The sequence below is a fragment of the Acomys minous genome (genome assembly GCF_964271855.1).
Source record: "Acomys minous genome assembly, chromosome: 8".
NCBI classification, from domain to species: domain Eukaryota; kingdom Metazoa; phylum Chordata; class Mammalia; order Rodentia; family Muridae; genus Acomys; species Acomys minous.
The window spans coordinates 102,698,674-102,720,581 of NC_140489.1; the positions used below are offsets into that span (position 1 = coordinate 102,698,674).

A 21,908-nucleotide genomic window follows, 5' to 3' on the forward strand; every position below is an offset into this window, starting at 1 on the left:
CACAGAGGTTGCGTGGCCTGCCCCAGGTCACACAGTAAGCACGTGGCAGGTCTGGGATTCCGTCCCAGGCATCGTGACTCCCTGAGTCAACAGTCTCAAGACCGCTTTTGGCCTGCCTTTCTGTTTGTTGTTTTGGAGGTGATGTTTCTTCGCCAGGGCATCAAAAGGACCTGTTTGCCAACTCAGGGGCAGAAGGTGGAATGCTGGTCTCCATGGCAACTGAGTCAACGGACTGCACCAGCTGCTGAGCTCTTGGGAGGCAGAAGTTCTGCTGCTGGCAGGAGGAGGCTGGGTTGGCATGGGGCAGTGTCTGAGGTACCAGATGCAGTGGGAGGACCTGGAAGAGTACCAGGTGGGTAGTCGGGTCACAGATTTGGGACAGACCTAGGAGCTTCCCAGGGCAGGGCAGGCCGAAGAAGAGACGAACTCTTGCCTGAAGCTCTGGAGTTCGCCAGGCAGGCAGTAATGTCTCTTGCCTCTGCTAAACTTGTGTCCACGTGATTCAGACCAGTGCTTTCAAACCTCCTCACCCCGTGTCTCCTGCCCGAGGTCCCAGGGTTTAACCGGGACTGGACTGAGTAGTAGGTCACCTCTGTTATTTGTTGCAGGCTCTGACCTTCCTGACAAGAAACGAGATTCTGTGGTGAGTAAAGGCCCTGGTCCTCCTTTCGTTTTCCCTGAGCTGGGATCTTTCGCAGTGTGGTTTTCTCTAGCCTTGGGGGTGTCATGCCTTCTCAGAACCACACAGCCCTCAGGCAGCATCTGGGTGTAGAAGAAGCTGTGAGGTTCTACTGGAGGCGCAGGAGACGCAGCCTCAGGATGTAGTGTTGTTACTACCACCCAAGGCTGAGGTTCTTCACAGCTGCTGGGGCCCCTTGGAACAACGAGGAAAATTAAGAAAGGCTTAGAGAGTGTAGGGTTGAGCCTATTGGGGTCCAATGACGTTGGAAGTAACATGGACACTCATTCTGCTTCCTGCCCCTCTCTTTTCCCTGCACGCCTCCCCTTCCCCCCCAACCCCCGCAAGCCGTCTTCCAGGGAACAGATACAGTGCCAGATACAGCGGATGCAGAGACTGTGTTCTCAAGCAGGACTCTGCCCTGTGGGAAAGCTTCATCCAGAATGGAGATGTGACAAATGGCTTCATAGGACATGGGGATGGATGACCAGGGGAGATGTACTTGTAGCCAGGAGCTCAGCAAATCCACACAGTGTATAAATGAGCTTTCCAGAACACTTTTGTGGGGAGACAGTGAAGATGGGAATGAGGTGACCATTTAGACACTGTGTAGGATGGACACACACACAGACACATACACACAGACACACAGACAGACAGACAGACAGACAGACACACACACACAGAAACACAAACACACCTTGTCCTCATTGGCTTTTCTTGGACTGACCTTTTTCGAAGACCACAAGAATTAGACTCTAAGTGACAAAGAGCCATGGAGACCAGGGACAGTCTTGAGGTTGTGCTACTTTTCCTTTAAAAAATATTACTTACTCACTTTTTTTCTATGCTGGGAGTCAAAGCCAGGGTTCCATACATGCTAGCCAAAGACTCTGTTACTGAGTCACACTCTAAACTCAGTTTTCCGCATAGAGAGAAAAAAAAAAATTGGCAACGCTCCAAGTGAGCCAGGTCCTACCACTCACCTCATCCTGACTGATATTTTCTAAGAAGTAATGTACGCATAAAAAAATAAAATAAGATGAAAACAAACACCTTTTAAATATGGCTAGGAGCTGGGCCTGGTAGCATACGCCTTTAATCCCAGCACTCGGGAGGCAGAGGCAGGAGGATCGCTGTGAGTTTGAGGACAGCCTGGTCTACAAATCGAGTCCAGGACTGCCAAAATAACATAGAGAAACCCTGTCTTGAAAAAAACCAAAAACCAAAACCAAAAACAACAAACAAATAAACAAACAAAACAAATACGGCTAGGAAATTCAAATAGGACACAAGTTCTTAGTGGGAAGCAAATGTCGCCCTTCTCTCCTGTGGGCACTTCCTCCTGACTCAACTCCTGCTCACTGTCAGTTCATCATCTGGACTCCCGAGAGGACCGTGCACACACACATCTCCCTGAATCCCTCACACCTCCCCATCACTGCTTCCTGTGCCCGCACCCTAATCATTCTGTTCTGGACCTCCCTCCGTCTTTGTCTCTGTTTTGTTTTTGAAGTTGTCCCCTTTGCTGGTTTTATGCAAAGCCTATAGACAGCCAACCGTCCTCCCTCAGAGGCTCTGGGTCTTCCCCTCACTTTGATGAACTGGACCTCGGTACCACCAGACCCTGCTGTGAGCACTTAGCCTGTTGGGTGGTTGTGATGGTGATGGTGAGGACTTGGGGGAAAGAGAGACTATGGATGGCATCCATGTCTTCCCTCTTGAGCGTTGTTCCCTTACTTTCCTTTGCCCTGTGTGAGCCTCCAGGGAGTGAGGTTCTTAGAAGCAAGCCATCCTTAGACCCACGGCCTACCTGAACTGACCACCCAGGTCTTGAGGTGGCAGCTGCTCTCCTCCTCTTTCCAGCCTGCTTCCGTCCCCATCAAAGGTGCCTATTATGGCTTGAATGCAACTGTGCAGCAGGCTGTGTGTTTGAACAGTTGATCTCCTGCAGGGGATGCTATTTAAGGGAGTTATGGAACCTTTAGGGTGTGGGCTGTTACGTGTTCTGTCAGAACAATGAGAAAAGTAACGAATACGGTGCCTTTATGTAACTGGGCCCGGCCGAAATGAAGATGTTCTAATGAAACTCAGCTTCAAACAATGGAGCCCAGAGAAATGGGACTCTTCCCAGGAGTCTCGTGCGGGGAGAAGGAGAAGTTACCAGCTCTAAGGGGAACTTGTCTCCCTGAGAGAGGTGTCCCTCAGTTCTAACCACTTGTCGAAACACCTTACAGCTTGAGACTGAAGCCCAGATAATGATGGGTCAGAGGCCGGTAGGGCCTCCACCTTGACCTGACTGCTTAGCTATGCATGGGTGTGTGTCCTAGGCCCTTCACCTGAACTTCAGCCTTGCTAAACGTGACTTGGAGAGTCGCTGGGTCCCTTTGTCCCTCATCCCGGTGTGGCCTTGTTGAATAAATCTTTTTATGCTTCTCTGCTACTAACCTGGTTCCTTTGATTTTGGCTTAGAAAGGACGAGTGGACAAACCCAGCTTGGGGAACAGTCTGTGACCCCCCACAACTGTGATAACACTTCTCCATTAAAAAAGTGCAACTTTTAACTGTGCAAATGTTGTTAGGGAAAGCTGTGCATCAGCTCACACCTGTCCCACAAGCCTCTCTTGAAGCTCTTTCTGGCCCATGATGACTGATGACTCCATTTTTTCTGAGAACAAGGACCCCAGGACTCACTTTGGGTAGCTCCTGCCAAAAGGCCTCTACCTTTGGGGCCATGGAGAAGAGGAAGGGGTTGGGTAGGGGGGTGTTCGGTACCCTGCCTAATGAAGACATAGTGGAGGATGCGGTGGCTCAACACCCACCTTACCTCTGTCTCCAAATAAGACAGACAGAAGCAGGGGGACAGAGAACTCCAAGATGGCGGGATGATACTGCTCCTTCAGGAAGAGGAGCAGCGAGCCAGAGGAGATCATAGCTTGAGATCGTAGCTAAAGATACAGACGAGAACCTCAAAGGATCAAGGGGCTCAACTGCTGTGGTACAAAATGAAAAAGACACTTTGACTTGGGCGTTCTACTTGCATCTTAATGGTCCTGGAAGCATAGGTGCCAATTCACCCACCAGTGGAATACTGTCCTGAGCGCCTGCAACCTCCATGGAGAGTCGTAGACGTGAGTTGTTCTAGATTCCAAGATTAAATCAAGAAAGCAACGTGCACGGAGCTTCCAGTTAACATGGGAAAAGAAAGTGGCACTCATGTCTGTCCCCTCTACCAAAGGGGGAGAGTAAAGACATGTTTTTAAAGGAAGAAAGAAACTTATAAGTGCAAACACACACACACACACACACACACACACACACACACACACACACACACACACGGGGAGAGAGGGGGGGAGGGAGAGGGAGAGGGGGAGAGAGAGAGAGACAGAGAGAGAGAGGGGGGGGGAGCAGGGCCTGGAGAGATAAAAATCAAAGCTCAGAAAGGCCTAGGGAGCTGAGAGTCTCAGGAGCATCTGCCTTTAGCCCCACTCCACACTTCCAGCTCACCATCTGGATAGGAGTTACAGCCAGGCTGGCTGCTGGGGCCACCAAGCACAAGGAAGAGTGATGGAATCTTCCACTCAACCTTCAAAGCTTTGATGTAGGCCTGACTTGAAGGCCAAGGACCCCTGCGTGCCAACAGGGAGCAAAAGAGCCAACACATATCGTCTTGCCGTCATGGCATTGAACGCTATGATAAAGGGAAGATCCTTCACAGGGGAGGAAAAAAAATTATGCACAGTAGGTATAGAATCAGAACAGCTTTGGGATTACATGGGAAGACATAAATCTTTCAAAATTCTTAGGGAAAAAAAATTCAATGTAGCATGAAGTTCCTAGCTAAACTATCAATCAAAAATGTAAGTGGGATAACAATGTTTTTACATGCAATTAGATATCTGAGACAGCTTTTTGAGGGTTTGCCCAGCTAAAAATAGTAATCAAACTTGAAAACACAGGATCCAGAGAAGAAAGGATCCTACCAAACATAGAGGATGGAAAAATTAATTACAAGGATGGTAATTAGGGAAAACTCTAGCAGGGCAATGGGAAGAGACCTGGAAAACAATTGGCTCTTTACAGCACTGTAGGAAGTTTGGTGGATGAACTAATAATGACAGGTACACTGCAATCTAAAAAAGAAAGAAAGAAAGAAAAAGAAAGAAAAGAAAACAAAGCAATGGTTAACTGGGAAAATCGAAAGGCTTTGCAAGAAAGAGAATGTCGTCATGATACACAGGGGAAATGAGCTGTGAGCAACGCTTGAATAATAAATAAAATATAATAGCAATACAGTAAATACAGAATATCGATTCAGGCAAACTGTTTTAAATTGGGACATCAGGAAAGGAGGCATATCTAGAGAAATAAATCCCCTTCTTAAGAGGGGCGCGTCACAAGATAATGTCTATAATGAAATGGCACTGACAAGTGGTAGCATTAGCACAGTACTTAGAAGTGTTAGATATATTAAGGGAAAAAAGAGAGAGAGAAACAATAAGCTGTTTGTAAAAACGCCCCTAGAGGACAGGGTAGACAAATGTGGGGTATAAGAGATAAGCCACCCTGACTGCAGGCTTTGCAGTGCTTACGTTTTTAGCCTATTACAAGTGTATTGCTTTGGAAAACTAGACTGAGAGCTGGAAGGTGCTCCTGGCTTCTGATGTAAGGGATGGTTATACACTCAGATGCAGAAGGACAGTCCATGGAAGGGTATACACATGCTGCAAACAGACCAGCTCCTCAGAGGCAGCCAGGGTCTTGAACATGTCTGAGTTAGAGGGGCATCATGGATGAAGGAAGGACACACGTAGACATTGCTTCACGGTCTGGGCTCAGAATTGCTTAGCTCACCATGTCTAGGGGACCGCTAAGGTCAAGTGGGACCACACAAGCCCTGGTCCACTTTGAACAGTTTTTCTTAAGTGTCCTCAGAGACGATCCAGCTAAATCAGTGGCAGGCGAGGAAGGCAGTGGGCCTGTGTAGGATGGCTCCCTGTCTTCTCCACATGAAGAAGCACATAGAGGCCAGGTCCCCAGATCCGCAGATACTGTGACTGGAGCCAGGGTCAGCCTGCTTCAGGCAGAGCCCCTTGGATGAATCCATGGCATTTTGGGATCTCTGGGTTTAGGATGGGTCTGTTGTAGCATTGTTCCCAGCACCTACTCAGGCTGAGCCTTCCTCCCTCCCTCCCTCCTTCTCTCCCTCCTTCCCTCCCTCCCTCCTTCCTGCCCTCCCTCCCTCCCTCCTGCCCTCCTTCCTTTTCTCTCTCCCTCCCTCCTTTTCTCCCTTTCTCCCTCCCTCCCTCTCTCCCAGCTTTCTTTCCTCCCTCCCTCCCTCCCTCCCTTCCTCCCTTCCTTTCTTCCTTCCTTCCTGTTGGGGACTGATCATAGGATATCACTCATGCTAGGCAAGTGCTCTGCTGAGCCTCTTATGAAGCCACTCTCTTCTTAGCATCCTGGAGACTCCTCAGACTTTCTAGGCCCTGCCCCCTGATCTACCTATTAGCCATGGGGGTCCCTGGGGCGACTGAACCTCCAGAATTGGGGAATATTGAAAGTTTTCTTCCTGGGAGCCAAGAGCCAGGTTTGAGGCTCAGCTCACTGCCTTCCAGCTACGTGACTGGGCCTCAATTTCCACACTATAAAACAGTGTGAGGGGATTCAGTACGCAGTCTCACAAAGCCATCATTAGGCCAAGGAGATGCATGTTACTGTTAATATACACCCAGCTCAGGCCTGAGCACATACAGCCTTTGCTACCATGCAATTATTATTTCCTGTCAGCAAATGAGGAAACTGGCTCAGAGAAAGACAGTGATTTTCCCAGGGTCACAGAGCTTAGAAATGAAAGTCTGCATGTTTGGGCTAAAGCAAGGCTATTTATAAATACCTGTGGGCTATACCATAAAGCAACAGGCTATTGGTCTATGGGTGAAAAAGCCCAGATATCGGACCCAGGCAGGGACCAGGGGCTTCACTGAAGCTCTGATCTTGGTCTTGCAGGTCCAGGAGAAGCATCCAAAAGCTTGTGTGCTGTCCTGGGCTTGAATAAGAACCCTTGAGGCCTAGTGGAGTGCAGACTCATTTGCAAATTCCCTGCAGGAATTTGTAACAGAGAGCCCCATTTAAGACCCACTAAATTAAAAGGTCTCAGAGTCAGCAGATACTAGGATGTCGGAGAGACGGGTCCAGACTTTCAGAGTCTCGGATGCCTGACTGGAGGAATCCAGGCAGGGGAGTCACCAAGACACTCATTTCACAAGGGAAACTGAGGCTGTGTGTGTATGGGGGGGGGGGTGCGGCAGGTCCAAGGTCACATGGAGAGGTAGCTATACCAGCAAGGCAGACTGTGAGCCCTTCTCTCGTCTCGGAGCCAAGTGTGGAAGCAAGCCGCACCCAGGCTGCCTGGCTGTTGGCAGGCTGAACGTGTGAGTTTCTCAAATGGCCTTGACTTCTGAGTCCATTAGTGGTTAATTCAGAGCTCCATCTCAAGCTGGCTGATCCATATTTGGAGGAGGAGAAGTTTCTGTGGCAGCCGAGATGCAGCCGTGATTCATCTGTGGACAGCTGGTCCCTGTGGCCGTCTGGGAAGGCATGGAGTCTGGGCAGGCTTTATCCAGCACCCTCACCCAGAGTCTGGGGATGGGTGCACAGGGCCTCTGGAGGGGGCTGTGTATAGTGGACCCTTCAAGGAGAGATAGCATAACTCAAATAACCCATTTTGGGGCTCAGTCATCCAATCTTGTTTCTTCCCAGTTGTATGACCTTGGGCACACTAAGTAAACTCTCCAAGCCTCAGTTTACCCATCCACAAGAGTGGTCACTCACACCTCTCCCACAGGGACTACTGGGAAGACACTAGGAGGTGACATGTCCGAGTATGCCCAGCACGCAGGGTGTGGTCAGTAGAGGGGCGATGACAACTACAGGTCTTCCCAGACTACCTCCTCTGGGCTTCTGGATGAGAGCTCTAGTGTCTTCAGCTCACATTTTAATGCTCACGCCCATGTGACTTTGGGCCAGTCATCTCCTGTTTTCTCTTCTGTATAGGAGTGATCCCTGCCTTGCTGGGTCCTCGCTATGGTATGGACAGAGGATCAGCCACCCTAGGTACTCACTGCAAGCATGTGTTGCCATGGAGGTAAAACCTAACAGAGAGCTGGGGAGATGGCTCAGTGCTCAGCGCACGAGCATGAGACCTGAGTTCCATCCCTAAAACCCGTGTGGAAATGCGATGCTCTGCTTTTGACTCAAGGATGTGGAGACAGAGAAAGATTCACTATAGCTCCCTGGCCAGACAGTCTAGCTGAACCAGTAAGATCTGGGTTCAGCGAGAGGCTCTGCCCCCTACCCCCCCCCCAGTAAGATGAAAAGTGGTAGAATAAAATGGGGTGGGGGGGACACACCCACCTCTGGGCTCCATAGGCACATGCACATGTATTCTTAGCCCTCCCTGGCATACACATCTAGCAAAAGTTAGACCGTGTTTTGGTTGGTTGTAATGGTTGGCACACACACTTAATTCCAGCACTCTGGAGGCAGAGGCAGGTAGATCTCTATGAGTTCAAGGTAAGGTTGGTCTATATAGTGAGTTCTGGGCTAGCCAGGGCTACATAGTGAGACCTTGTCTGAAAAAAAGGAAAAGAAAAGAAAGGAGAGAGGGAGGAGAGAGAGAGAGAGAGAGAGAGAGAGAGAGAGAGAGAGAGAGAGAGAGAGAAAAGGGCTTGCAGCAATTCTAACAATGATAACGATAAAATGTCCCCTTTGCCTGTGACTTCCTGTCTCTAGCAGGAATGGCTTTTCTTCTTCCTCTTGGTCTGAGATGACCCTTCTAGATTCTGTCCTAAACCTCCTCACAGCCTGCTTTTGGGCTCCCTCTTAATACTTACACAGAGCCTCTGGGGACAGTTCAGGGTCCCTCCCTACACTGAGAGGGTCATGACTCTCTCCATGCATTTACAAGCCCTGGTCTACCTCCCGTTTGCCAGACCTTCCCCAAGTCAACACAGAGCCGTTGGAGAGGAACTGCCTCCTGCTGGATGGCTAGGGATGGAACCCATGTCCACAGCCTCTGCTCACACATTTAGTAGGGGAGGAAAGGATTCACATGGATTTGTCAGCCTCATTAGTCAGCATCCCAGAAGGACAAAGGAAAGCATCCTCGGCTGCAGTCCTGGGAGGTGCTGAGGATGGAGAAACTGCAGAGGCTGCGGGAAGCGGCTAGACACCAATCACTCCTGCCCAGGACCCGAGGTGTCCAGGTGTGGGTTGAAGCCACTGCAGGTGCCGCAGGTGTAGGTGGAAGCCGCTGCAGGTGTCCAGGTGTGGGTGGAAGCTGCTGCAGGTGTCCAGGTGTGGGTGGAAGCTGCTGCAGGTGTCCAGGTGTGGGTTGAAGCCGCTGCAGGTGCCGCCTGAAAGAACAGACTAAGAGCTAAGAGCTGTGCTGAGGTTGTGAGGACAGGGGAGATGGACCTTAACTGTTCTCTCAGGGCCTCCAGCTTCCTGGCGCTGGGCTCAAGCCCGTTTGGAAGGTTGGAGGCCAGCAAGCCGGTGGCAGTGGGTGGAAAGCAGCCTCCCAGAGTGTAGAGCTGGGTGACGTGGACAAACAGAGCCTTGCTTATTTTTCCTCCATTTGTCCATGGCTGAGTCTTACAGGATGCTTTCCTAGTCAGTGAGCTGTGACAAGATGAGCGGCTAAAAGGGGAGCAGAAGATGGCTCCGCCCTCTCTGTCGTTGGACACCGGCACATCATCCTCCTCTACCCCTGATTCTCTAGTCATAAAATCACCCCTGGATTCTTCACTTAGTCACGTGGCCCTAAATCCCACTGACTAAAATTCATCTGAGTTTATCTGCGGATGTCAATGGAGAGACTGTGAGTTATTCACTTCAGAATGTGAATTAAATTGCTCGCTCCTGGCATTCAGCTGAGATTAGGGGTTTGGTGCAAGAGAAAGGGGTGGGGGGGGGGAGAGGAGGATAATTTTAAAGCATAAGGGGATCGTAAAAGGGGCTGGAGGGATGGCGGGATGACTTAGCGGGTCAGGAGCCTGAGTTATATAAGTGAGACACATATGGCAGAAGGAAAAATAAGCTCCTGATAGTTGTCTTCTGACCTCATGTGCATGCAGAGGCATGCGCTCGTGTGCATGTGCATGCATGTATGGTGTGTGTGTGATGTGTGCTTGTGTATGCATGTGTGTGCGCGCGAAAATGTTTGTGCACACACGTGCATATGTGGTATGTGTGTGATGTGTGCATGTGTGGTATGTGTATGTGTGTGTGTGTGTGTGTGTACATGCACACACTAAGTAAAAATGTAATGGTGATCATTAAAAAGGAGGCTGGAGATAAAGCCTGAGTGAGGTGAGAGTGCTCAAGTTGTACAACAGCCAGAAGAAACCATGTGACAGATGTGCAGGAGAAGAACCCAGAGAGGACTTAGGTCTATCTAGATATAAAGGACACATTTCTAATATGTTATAGTTATGCCCTGACACACACGCACACACATGCACGCACACACGCACACACATGCAAGTGCACACACACACACACACACACACACATACACACACACACACACACACCATGCATATATGCACGCACTTCCTTTCACCACAAGAGAGGTATAGATAGCCCTTTATCCAAATGATAAAGCCAAGATTCAGAAGCATTAAGCAAGTGACCCAAGACCACACAGCCTTGCCGGATCTGCTGTCTACCTTCTCTTGGCCCGGCCGCCATGCTCACTGGCCTTATAGTCCCAACAGCCTGCTTGTGGGCAGCATGGGGTGAGAAGAACAGAGGCTAAGAGGTCATCTTCTCTTGGCCTGGAGCAGGATTCCTTCTTACTGTCTGCTCAGTGGTCATAGAGGCATGCCACGCCCCGTTCCGCCATTTACAAGGTCTCCTGGCTGCCTTACTGATAAAAGCGGGGCATGGTGAAGGCAAGCGGCCTACTGCTGAGGTTTTCGTTCTGCAGGGAGCACTTGCTGCCAGCAGTCTAGCATGGCTATCGGCTGCCCAGCTGTCAGCACATGGATTTTTGAACCCAGCTTCTCTGTTCCCCAAGTGACCTCTTTCCTCCATGCTGAGGATGGAGGACATCTGGATGTCCAAGAAGGAGCCCAGACGTCTCCATCTGTACCCGAGGGTCTGGATGGAGGCATGGCAGAATTCCCACCAGCGCTAACTTTTGAGAATGAGCACTGTGGAGGGTGGGGTGGTCCGTGCGACACAGCATAACACCGTCCCGCTCCTCTCCTCACTCCCAGCTCATCGTCAGGAGCTCTTGAACAGGGGAGGATGAGGATGTCTCCTGTTCCATGCCAGCCCACACTTAGTCCCCTTCACTTAACGACACGTCCCCCCCCACAGCTCCCTTTCTTTCCCAGGTGACCTCTATACCCGTCTTCTTTCTCCTCAGCATCCATGACACCTTCCTGAAGCTCTGCCCCTCAAGCAAGCACTATAAGGAGGCCACACTGACCACGGACCAGGTCAGCTCCCTTCCAGCTCTGAGGGTGAGTCCAGGATGGGGAAGGGGTTTCCGTGTTGAGTGTTAAAGAATATCAGCTGACACCCTCACCCCCAAGGGCTCTGGCATTTACAGGCGAAGGGCCCATCAGGATGTGGCCTTCAAACCTCCTCATACATGTCTATCTGTCTCCATCCCCCGACAGACCTGACCAGGCAGGTGTACTGACCATTGCTCTCCCTCAGGTAAGGCCAACGCAGCCAGGGCTACGAGAGTCACCCCAGGTCTCACAGTTGGGAGATGATGGTCCAGCTGGAAGCTTTTGCTAGCCCTGTTCACAGGCCTCCCACTCCCAAGTCCGCCTGGCCCTTCTTTTTTTTTTTTTTTTTTTCTTTTTCTTTTTTCTTTTGTTTTTCGAGATAGGGTTTCTCTGTGTGGCCTTGGCTGTCCTGGACTCACTGAGTCCTCCAACTCACAGAGATCCACCTGCTTCTGCCTCACCAAGTGCTGGAATTACAGGTGTGCACACCTCACCAGGCTTGCCGGGTCCTTCCGAGCCTCTTCTTGTGATCCACCCTTTGGAGCTCACCATACTCCGTCCCTCACTGACCCCACAGACCCTTGCACCATCTCATTTCTTCTGCTGCCCTTTGTACCCCAACTGGGGTGAGTAGAAAGGCGTGGGGATTCCACACAGGGCCACCAGGGGCCTTATGGAAGGCAGCTTCGGCCCTCCCTGTCTCTTGCTTGTGCTACTTCAGGAGAGCAGGGCTCTATGGAGGGACTGAGAGTTTTCTGGGGCTTTCCTGTAAGAAGCCAGAAGGGAGGTGTGGATGCTGAAGACTGTCCCCTAGCTGCCTTTGTCCATTCCTGGATGTTTAAAGGGAAGAAAGGCACTCCAATTTCAGCTCTTCCAGCAATTCCTCATCTATCCACCCGTCTATCCATCCATCTGCCCACTCACCCACCCATCCATCCGCCCACTCACCCACCCACCCATCCATCCATGCCTCACTCTTCCATCCATCCATCCCCCACTCTTCATACACCTACCCACTCACACACCCATCCATCCACCCATCTACCCATCCATCCATCCACCTACCCATCCATCCATCCACCTACTCATCCATTTATCCGCCCATCCATCCTCACTCTTCCGTCCACACACCCACCCTTCCATCCATCTATCCATCCATCCATGCCCCACTCTTCCATCATCCATCCATCCCCCACTCTTCATCCATCCACCCACCCATCCATCCACCTACCCATCCATCCATCTATCCATCCATCCATCCATCCACTCATCCTTCTATCCATCCTTCCATCACTGTTGCCAACCTCCCTAAATCAGGGGTTCCCTCAGACATACCCAGCCTGGGCCATGTGCAGCCATCAGTAGCTTGGAATGAAGCTCCTCACAAACCCCAGCCTTTCCTGAAACAGTGTGAGTTTCCCTGTTTTTGTATGTCAGTTTGTTTTCCCTTTGGTTTTGGCATTTTGGTACACGTGGGGCCCTTGAGTATGAAGTTTGTAGATGACAACACCATTTCACAGTATCAAAGGCTGGGCACACCCATGGGAATAACAGGCTCATTTCCTTCTGGTTTTCTCTACTTGACCATGGCTGAATCCTACACTATCAGTTCCCAGGACAGACGGAAAGGCAGGTGTGCGCGTGTACATACACACTTTGCTCTTGTGGAAAGTCCTCAGTTTCCTCCTCTATAAAATGAGGGGGAGCAGTGGGATGACTTGGAGGCTCCTGGAACCCAGACACCTGCAGTTCTCAGCAACTACCCCCCCCACACCTCTCCATTCCTTAGGGACAGTAGCTTGAGACTTTGATAGGAAAAGGCCCTGCCCTCCCCCTAGGGCAGCCTGGCCAGGCTCAGAGGTATACAAGAAGAGGACTCCCCAGGCACTCTGAGGCTTTAATTAAAACTTGACCATGGTTGCGAGCGGCAGTAGTGGGCTGACAGTCACAGCACCCAGACATCCTTACGGGTCATTTGGATCTTGGTGGAATAGTGAGCTGAGCTGTCATTATGCAGTAAGGGCGTACTTTCTCTTCTGTCTGGGACAGGCTCTGAGGGTCAGGCTGCCTCAGAGATGAGGCCCTCAGGGGTGTGTGTGTGTGTGTGTGTGTGTGTGTGTGTGTGTGTGTGTGTGTATGTGTGTATGTGTCTGCTACTGGGTGAAGATTTTGTAGTCACTCAGCCAGTGCTGCCTGGTCCCTCCTAAGTGGTAGTCCAGGCCCTCAGATGCAGAGGTGGATGGGAAACCAACACCTAGGTGTGGGGTTTGAAATACAAGAATGGAGAAGGTCAAAGAATGAGGAAGCATGGGCAGGAAGCAAGGACCGTGTGAATTGTCTAAAAACTGCACAGGGACTGAGCTCCCCACCACCAAAGGGGCCAAGAGGACATGCCAGGAGGCCTTGGCAGGGCTATTCTGGCCTACACTTGGTACCAACTCGAGACTGGACTAAATGCCTTCTTGGATCTGTAGTTCTGGCCCTGGGGTGGGTCTTTCTCTCTTTGGGATCGTCCTCCACAGTGTGTCCCAGACTTGATTCCAAAACTGAAGTTTATTTTGAGCAGAGGCTAGAGATACTGACTTTCAATTTTTCCAAGTAAGGACATTAAAAAAAAAAAAAAAAAACGTCATCCATAATCACAATCAATTCGCTTTAAAATATGCTAATTTTAGCCAGGCCTGATAATGCATGCTGCAATGCAGCACTTGGAAGCTAGAAGCAGGGGATTAGTAGTTCAAGGCTAGCCTGGGCTACATGAAATCCTGTCTCAAAACAACAATACACCAACAGCTAATTAATTAATTAACACACACACACATACACACACACACCCATCACCTCATCCCAGAAGCAAGAACCTTGCTGTTGTTAGTGTGGTGGTCTTTTTCCCCCTCACTTTTTGGTCTTTATTTTTTTCCATTTGTCATCAGTTGTCAACAGCCATGTCACTGGCCTCAGGCTGGACCTAAAGCTATACTCCTGTCCCATTCTGCATCTTGTCAATCTTGGACAAGCAGGACCTTGCAGCCCAGGGATGGGAGCCTGTGGTTCACAGTCCCCAGAATCTTTTCTGGGAAAGGCTTGGAGAAGGGGCCCCAGTGAACTGTAGGGACTGGTATAACTTGGTTATGGGCCTTGGGTGGTCTGAGAAGAATGAAGTTTTGTTTGTTCCTAATTTTTGTTTCATCATGGAAAAAGCAGGCTTGTGGTTTAGAGAGCAAAGGCGTGAGAAGGTTCCGGGTAGCAGCAGTGATACCGGAAAAGCCTGTGGACAAAGATGACAACTGGTCGGGACGCTGTGCCCCTTTTCCACGTGGGGTTTGTGCTCTGTTTGTCTGCTGTATTTGATGTTTTTAAAAGTCAATTAGCTCAGTGTTTCTCTTCCTGTAAATAATGATCTTGCTTTCTGTAAACACTGTGAGTGTGGCATGGCGTGACTCGGGTTTCTGGTTTCCTGGCCCCCGTGTCTTTGTGTCCACCTGGGATGGCGGATGGCAAAACCTCAGAGAGGACAGAGTGATCGGGAAGGGTGGGGGGAGAGGTTGGCACCCTAGCCAGGCCATCTCCAGCCTCTCCCTGACCCCCCCCCCCCAAGCCCTCACACCTCAGATATCTAAAGAGAACATTAGGCTGCTGTCTGAACTCTCAGCCTTTGACTTTCTTCTAGAAGTGTTCAGCTCTCTCCGCTCCCCCACGGCAGCCCATGCATCAGCCCTCTCCCATGACTTCCCAGTGTAGTGATTGGATGCTTTTAAGTAAAGGGTCATTTGGTGTCGTATAGTCAGCTTTCTGTTATTTTTTAATAAAATACTTGCAGCAGGCTACTTCACTGAGAAAAAGAAGTTTATTTAGGTCAATTCTGGAAGCTGCAGGCTGCAATGAGGGGTCTCCCCTTGGCTGTGGTGCACATGGATCTCTCTGTGCTTGTGTGGTCCCTTTCTCTCTCCTTTTAAAGCCACTTAGAAGTCACTCACAAGGACCCCACGAGAATGATTTTGTCTGATCCAGTGCCTTCCCCAAAAGGCTGCACTTCTAGGCACTGCAGTACGGTCGGTTTTCTACCACCTCGATACTTTTGGGGATTGAACCCCTTCAGTGAACAGAGATGGGGGACGGCTGTATCCAGACCGTTAGCAGGCGTTTCTGTCACGACGGCCGTACACCCTATTCAGAGCTGAGCTGTGAAATAAAATGGCCCGCCTGCACGTTTCTGTTGCTGTTTTTCTGCATATGATCATTGTTCTGATTTAGCCTTCTTTGTACACGTCGTCATTAACCCATCACCAAGACTTCAACCAACTGTCTAGTCCCCCAACAGTGCTCAGCAGGAAGATTTTCTGTGCACTTCATTTTCTTAGGGAAGCTTTTCTTGGCGCCTTGTGATGGCTTTAGTCAGGATAGAGTCACACTTTGAACCCAGCACATGTCAGCGCCCTAGGCAACACGGCTTCCCAAGCCTTACCCAGTCTCCACGTCTCACCACACCCTTCTCCCTTCACCCCACCCCTTGCTTTGGGGGCACACACATCCTTTAGTCAGTTATAGAATACCGGGAAGTAAGTGCTCGACCCCTTGCACATCTGAAAATGTCTTTGTTTTCCCTTCACACATGATTGAGCATTTAAATGAAATTGGATCATATATTGGAAAACATTTTCCTTCAGGATTTGAGAAGTACCACTTGACTACATTTTAGTTTTCACTAATGTTAATGAGAAATCCAAAGCCTTTTTGTTTCCCGAGTGTGTGTGTGTGTGTGTGTGTGTGTGTGTGTGTGTGTATACATGTGTGTGTGTTGTCCTTTGGTTGTCATTTCTTCATTCATTTTCACTTTCTTTCCGAAAACTTGCCTTTCTCATTCGTCAGCTTCGTGGTGTTGGGGGTTACAGCCATTCCCGGCTTTTTAACACACAAGCCGGGGGTTCAAACTCGGGCAGACGTGTTGCAGAGCAAAGGACCCCCACCCACTGAGCCATCTCTGAGCCCTCACCTTGTTTGTGATAGTCTTTCATTGCTCTGGGGGCTCATCCGCAGGTCTAGGCTGGCTGTCCCGAAAGCTCGAGCTGCCTCTCTCTCCCTCCCCAGAACTGAGATTACAGCATGGACCACCATGTCTGGCTTTTGACTTGGGTTCTGCGACTCAAACCTAGGGGCCCCAGGCTTGCTCTGCTGTCTCTCCAGCCCTAATCTTTTCTTTCTAGGCTTCTTCAGCCTTTATCCTTGAACCACAGTGAGTTTTCCACTCTTGCTCTTCCGCGTTTGATTTCCAGGAGCTCATCTGTGCTCTCTACGTCTTCCGGTTCTTGAGCAACACCCTCCCGCTTTTCCTGAATGGGCTGTCTTGTCTGATCGTCCCTTTGAGGCACCTTTGGCTGTTTGCTTCTGGGAGTCCTGGCCTTCCACGCCAGAGGCCTTCTTTGGATATCTGATAATCATTTGCTCATAATGAAGAGGGCAAATGCTTGCCAAAGAATTGTCTCAAACCTTGAGTCCGTGGGTGGTGTCTGTCGACTGGAGTGCCAATGGAGGGAGAGTGAGACGAAGGGGCCATTTTTGAGGATTCCCTAGAAGCACTGGAATGTTCTGTGAGCCAGCATCCTGGAGCCAAGTTGAGAGACAGGCTGGTGAGCCCGAGTTTAACATCTACTCCTTTGTTCAGTTCCCAGGCCTTACTAGTGTCTGGTGTCCCCCAGAAAGGCGTTAATTGGCTTCTCTGTCTTTGGTAACATGGCAGATAGGCCATGCAGTGTGGAAGGCTCCAGAATTCCAGTTGCTTTGAAACCTTTGCCGACAGCCCTCCGTGTGAGCTGCCCCTTTCCCAGCACTACCAGAGTGTGCAGACCTCGTGCTGGAGAGAGCAGGCTGTTGTCACTTTCCCCATAGTGAGCACAGGTCCTGATTTCTTGTCTCTCCCTAATGGTCACTTACCCGCTTCCTGCAGGTGGTCCTGTCTCCTCCTGTGCTCTTGTTTGTATCTCCGAGAAATCCCTTTATTTCCATGGTAGCGAGTGCCAGAGGGCACAGGATTAGCTGTAAGTGTTCCTGGCTGCTGGGTAAGATACAACACTGCAAACGCCAACCTTACTGTCACCCCAGCATTTTCCACACATGGCAGCCATCTCACCAACTTTCATCTTCCTCCCCACTCGGCAGCTGCCAAATGCTCCCCATTTAGTTGGGGTCCTCAGAGCCCTGTGCCTCACACCAGATAGGCAGCAGGGTAATAGTACCCTCTCTCCCCTCCAGCAGGCCTCTGCTTTCATTATTAGAGAGAAGGAACCATGGATGAGAGGTGTGTGTGTGCGTGTGCATGTGTGTGTGTGTGTGTGCGTGTGCATGTGCGTGTGTGTGTGTGTGTGTGTGTGTGTGTGTGTGTGTGTAGAAGGCCTGCTACAGAGGGGTGAGCAAGCACCCCATACCCAGTGCAAAGCAGGAATTACCTCTAGCAGCTGGCTACGCACTGCTTGCACTTTCGAGTCTTACAGAGGCTTTTGTTGGGAAGCCTTGGGAAAAGAGCAGGGGGTCACCAGTCATCCCCTCTCTACAGAGCTCCAATTCTAGATCTTAGTGCCCAAACCTGGTGCCCCGGTAATCTTATAGCTCCCCTGTGGGTGTGGCCCCTCACAGATACTGTAGATATTTTCCGTGCATGTTCTTTCATACTTCTTAGGAGACTAAGGGAAGGGCTTGAGGGCGGGGGAGGCTCCAGGCATGTCTCAGGGCACCACACTCCCCCCCCCTCCCGCCCCCAACTCCAGAGGCCCAGGGAGACTTCTTAATACATCCTGGGACAGGGACAGGACAATGGTTGAATACTCAGCAAACCCGCACACAGACTTCCCTAGTGCACCCCGCTCAGAGGGATGTCTACTCTGACACAGGCTAGGATGCTGGGCCCAGTGAAACCAGGCTCACTTCATCCTGCTGAGTCCCGAGCTGGAAGGGGGCTTTGGGTCCCTGGGCTCCTTTCTCTTGGGAGATGGCACAGGTATGAGTGACTCCTTCGGTGCTCTGGGGAAAGGTGGGTGGGAGGGAGGCAGTACCCGGATGCCAAGGCTCTCCCTCACCACTTAGCACTCTGCTTGGCTCACAGCTGTCTCATGGCTGCCACCATGCAGATGAGAAGGGACACACGAAGGATGCCAGACCCTCTCTCCCCTCCCAAGCCTAGGCAGTATCCAAGCTCCATCTTCAGAACTCCTCCCAACCCTGAAAAAACACATTACTAGAATGTCCCTAGAACTTCCTAATGCCTAGGACAGCCCTGAACCCAGTGGCAGCAGGAGAGGACAGCTGGGCCCGGTAATAATCCTCAGATTGTATTTAGGCCACTGTCCTGAGCCCCCCTCATCCTTAGCTACTTTTCCTGGCATGCTATAAAAAAAAATTTTAAAACAGCAACAGATTGGACGGGTGCAACAATCCCAGTGCCTAGCCCCATATGCCTGCCCGCTGCCCTGGATCACATGGCTGCCTTCTTTGAGTCTCATACTCTGTGAGGCCCTTGGGTGTCTCCCCACCCTCTAGACAAGGAAGCTGAGCAGTCAAAAGCCTGACCCAATGCCATCTAGTCCCCCAAATGCACGAACGCTAGAATTCTATTCGCTTTTCTCTGTCTTCTACAGAAGATGGCACCACGTGTGTGCATTTGTATGTTGAGAGCAGGAAGCAGGATGGGGGACTTATCGGCCTGGCTGGCTGGTGATAGACTCTGTAGGAAGCATCCTCTTGCTGTGTGTCTCAGCATTGATGGGGCTTCTACGGCGTTCTCTGTGTGATGGCAGGGCCCCTCCTGTTCTCAGCACCCAGTCTCTCTGGCTCCTGGGACAGGCCTGGGAATTGTCTAATTACCAAGTCCCCAGACTGGGCTCCACCCACTAGTCTCTAGACTCTTGAGTGGGACAAATGTTCCACTGAGGAAAAAAAAGAGAGAGAGAGAGAGAGAGAGAGAGAGAGAGAGAGAGAGAGAGAGAGAGAACAAAGAGCCCGCAGGACTCCCAGGCTCCCACCCTGAAGCCCCACCTCCAGGGGCCTAAGGTCACTTGGAGCTTTTCATCCATCCAAGACAAACAGCTGGATCTCAGAGATAAATAAATACTAGGGGTCGGCCAGAGACCCATTGCGTCTCCAAATGGAACCCTCAATCTTGATTCTCTGCTCCCTCAAGGGCTTCGAGGCATCGGTCCACTAGGCCGAGCTCAGGCCAGCTGGCCACTCCATCACCAGGCCCCTACCAGCCCTGAAACATGAGCCATGCCTAGCAGGATGTAACTCATTTAATCTGCAAGGTAACTTTGAGGAAGAAGTGGTACCCTCCTTTGGAGCTAGGAAGATCAAAGCAGTTGAGCAATCTCATCAGTCCGAAGTAGCAGGACCGAGGTCAGCAGTCTGAGCCTCCGACACTCGCTCCCCATGGCCCCCGCCCGCCCGGCCCCAGTGGTAGGGTCTCGCTGGCTCCCTGATGTCGGAGTCAGAGCTGGGAGGGCAATTTGGCAGCTGGCTCACTCCCTGCATTTTCAAGCATCATTAGATCTTTTTTTTTTTTCCCTGACAACTTCATCAGTTAGCAGGGCTTGGAATTGGCAAAAATCCTTATTTAGACATTCAGCCAAAGAATTAAGGGGTTTGTTTCAGAAAAAGCTCAGGACTGTGGGAGGCCATCTCGGTTCTGGACTGAACAACCTCAGAGGGATGGGGTCTAATGTCCAGGCTTGGCCCTGTCGTGGGCACTCTGCAGTGTTGGGTACGGCACTGCTCTCCAGACCTCAGTTTCTTTGTCTTTCAAGTGGATCTTCTCAGACCTCCCACCAGGGAGCTGGGGAGCTGGGGAAGGTGAAAGAAAGAGCTGGGTTCTAGTTTTGTCCTTGGCTAGGGCGGGGGGGGCGTACCTCATTCCCACTGGGGGAGTTTCATATCCTATAGCCAGTGAGTGGCCCCCAGAAGGGGGTAAAGGATAGAATTTCCCATAAACCCACCTGATTTAACTGCTCAATTCATGTTTCACCCATCTTGGGGCTGGGGTGGACAGGTATATGTTTTCACTTGCATGGAGTTCAGCTGTTTCCCTGTCTCCTCACGTGTCACATTTTATTGGAGCATCTCCTCCACCCTGGGGAATTACCTGTTGCTACTGTCTCCAGAGAGGGGTAAATTGAGGCATGGAGTCACCCAGTTAGAATCCAGCAAAGACCAGAATTCAAATCAGGATGCGTGGTCAGGGTCTAACTATCCTTGCACTTAGCACTTCCCCGAGGTTTTTCCCAGCAAGGCCCTTAACTGATTCTGTAATGATTCACGGGCGGGCGGAGCAGGCACTGCGTGCTGTGAAGCCCTAAGAGGCTTCCGGGCAAAGCGCTGAACGCTGAACATCTCAGTGCCCTTGCCTTTAAGATGGGAAGAATGCGTCCTTTCTGTAGGTTCATGTGAGGATCCTGTCACACTGCATCTATCGCTGTGCTTGCTGCTTGCTGTGAGAGGCTCTGGAGTTAGGTCACTATTGGGAAGGCTCAAGGAACAGGAGGCTGTGTAGAGGAAGGGTAGTCCCAAGTGTCCGAAGAGGCAGGGGCATCCTGTGATGAGGCTAAGACAGGTACTGTGTGTGTATGTGTGTGTGTGTGTGTGTGTGTGTGTGTGTGTGTGTGTGTGTGTTGCATGTGTGTGTATGCATGTGTGTGTTGCCTGTGTGTGTGTGTGTGTGTTGCCTGTGTGTGTATGTTGCCTGTGTGTGTGTATGTGTTTGTGTTGCCTGTGTGTGTATACGTGTGTTGCCTGTGTGTATGTATGTGTGTGTGTTGCCTGTGTTGTCCGTGTGTGTGTGTATGTGTTGCCTGTGTGTCTTGCCTGTATGTGTGTGTTTGTGTTGCCTGTGTGTGTGTTACCTGTGTTGCCCGTGTGTGTTGCCTGTGTTGCCTGTGTGTGTGTGTGTGTGCTACCTGTGTTGTCCGTGTGTGTATGTGTGTGTGTGTTGCCTGTGTTGCCTGTGTGTGTATGTGTGTGTTGCCTGTGTTGCCTGTGTGTGTATTGCTTGTGTGTGTGTTGTCTGTGTGTGTATGTGTGTGTATTGCCTATGTGTATGCATGTGAATGTTTGCGTGTGTGTGTTGCCTGTGTGTGTATGTGTGTGTGTTGCCTGTGTTGCCTGTGTGTGTGTTGCTTGTGTGTGTGTGTTGCCTGTGTGTGTGTGTGTGTTGCCTGTGTTGCCTGTGTGTGTGTTGTCTGTGTGTGATTGTGTGTGTTGCCTATGTGTATGCATGTGTATGTTTGTGTGTGTGTGTTGCCTGTGTGTGTGTACTGTCTATGCAAACCTCTCCTTCTCCAGTGTAGATGACACACAGTTGAAACTCTCTTTACTGTAAAACTTGGGCCCACACTCTCAGCAGTACTGAGGGAACAGGCAGCTGGGAGCCTGGGGAGGGGGTCCATGGGCCTGGAGGCTTGTTTGTCCTGCACCCCACGCCCTGCCCTGCCTCAAAGTACAAGATAAATAAGCCCTCTTCAGCTTTTCAAGAGTGCTGCTCCCCAGGGCCTTCTCAAACTGCTGGCTGGAGACTCCATTCCCCTCACGTCTTTGCTGATAACTTCATTTGTGCCCCCAGAGACCTCAGACTGGGTTAAAAATAGAAAAAAATAAACAACATTGTTCCTCATGCACCCCCCCCTTCCCTTCAGGCTTCTTAACGAGGTGCTGGCTGGGCCCGCCAG

General features: G+C 50.7%; 1 protein-coding gene across 1 annotated transcript in view; it reads left to right on the forward strand.

Moving 5' to 3' along the window:
* Positions 1 to 210: 210 nt before the first annotated feature.
* The window catches only part of CIB4 (calcium and integrin binding family member 4), a 54,547-nt gene continuing 32,849 nt past the window's right edge, over positions 211 to 21,908 (forward strand). Inside the window, exons 1-3 of the mRNA XM_084793067.1 lie at positions 211 to 352; positions 609 to 643; positions 11,115 to 11,211. Of these exons, the coding sequence (XP_084649193.1) occupies positions 299 to 352; positions 609 to 643; positions 11,115 to 11,211 (186 nt within the window). The 5' untranslated portion in view covers positions 211 to 298. The remainder of the gene's footprint in view (positions 353 to 608; positions 644 to 11,114; positions 11,212 to 21,908) is intronic.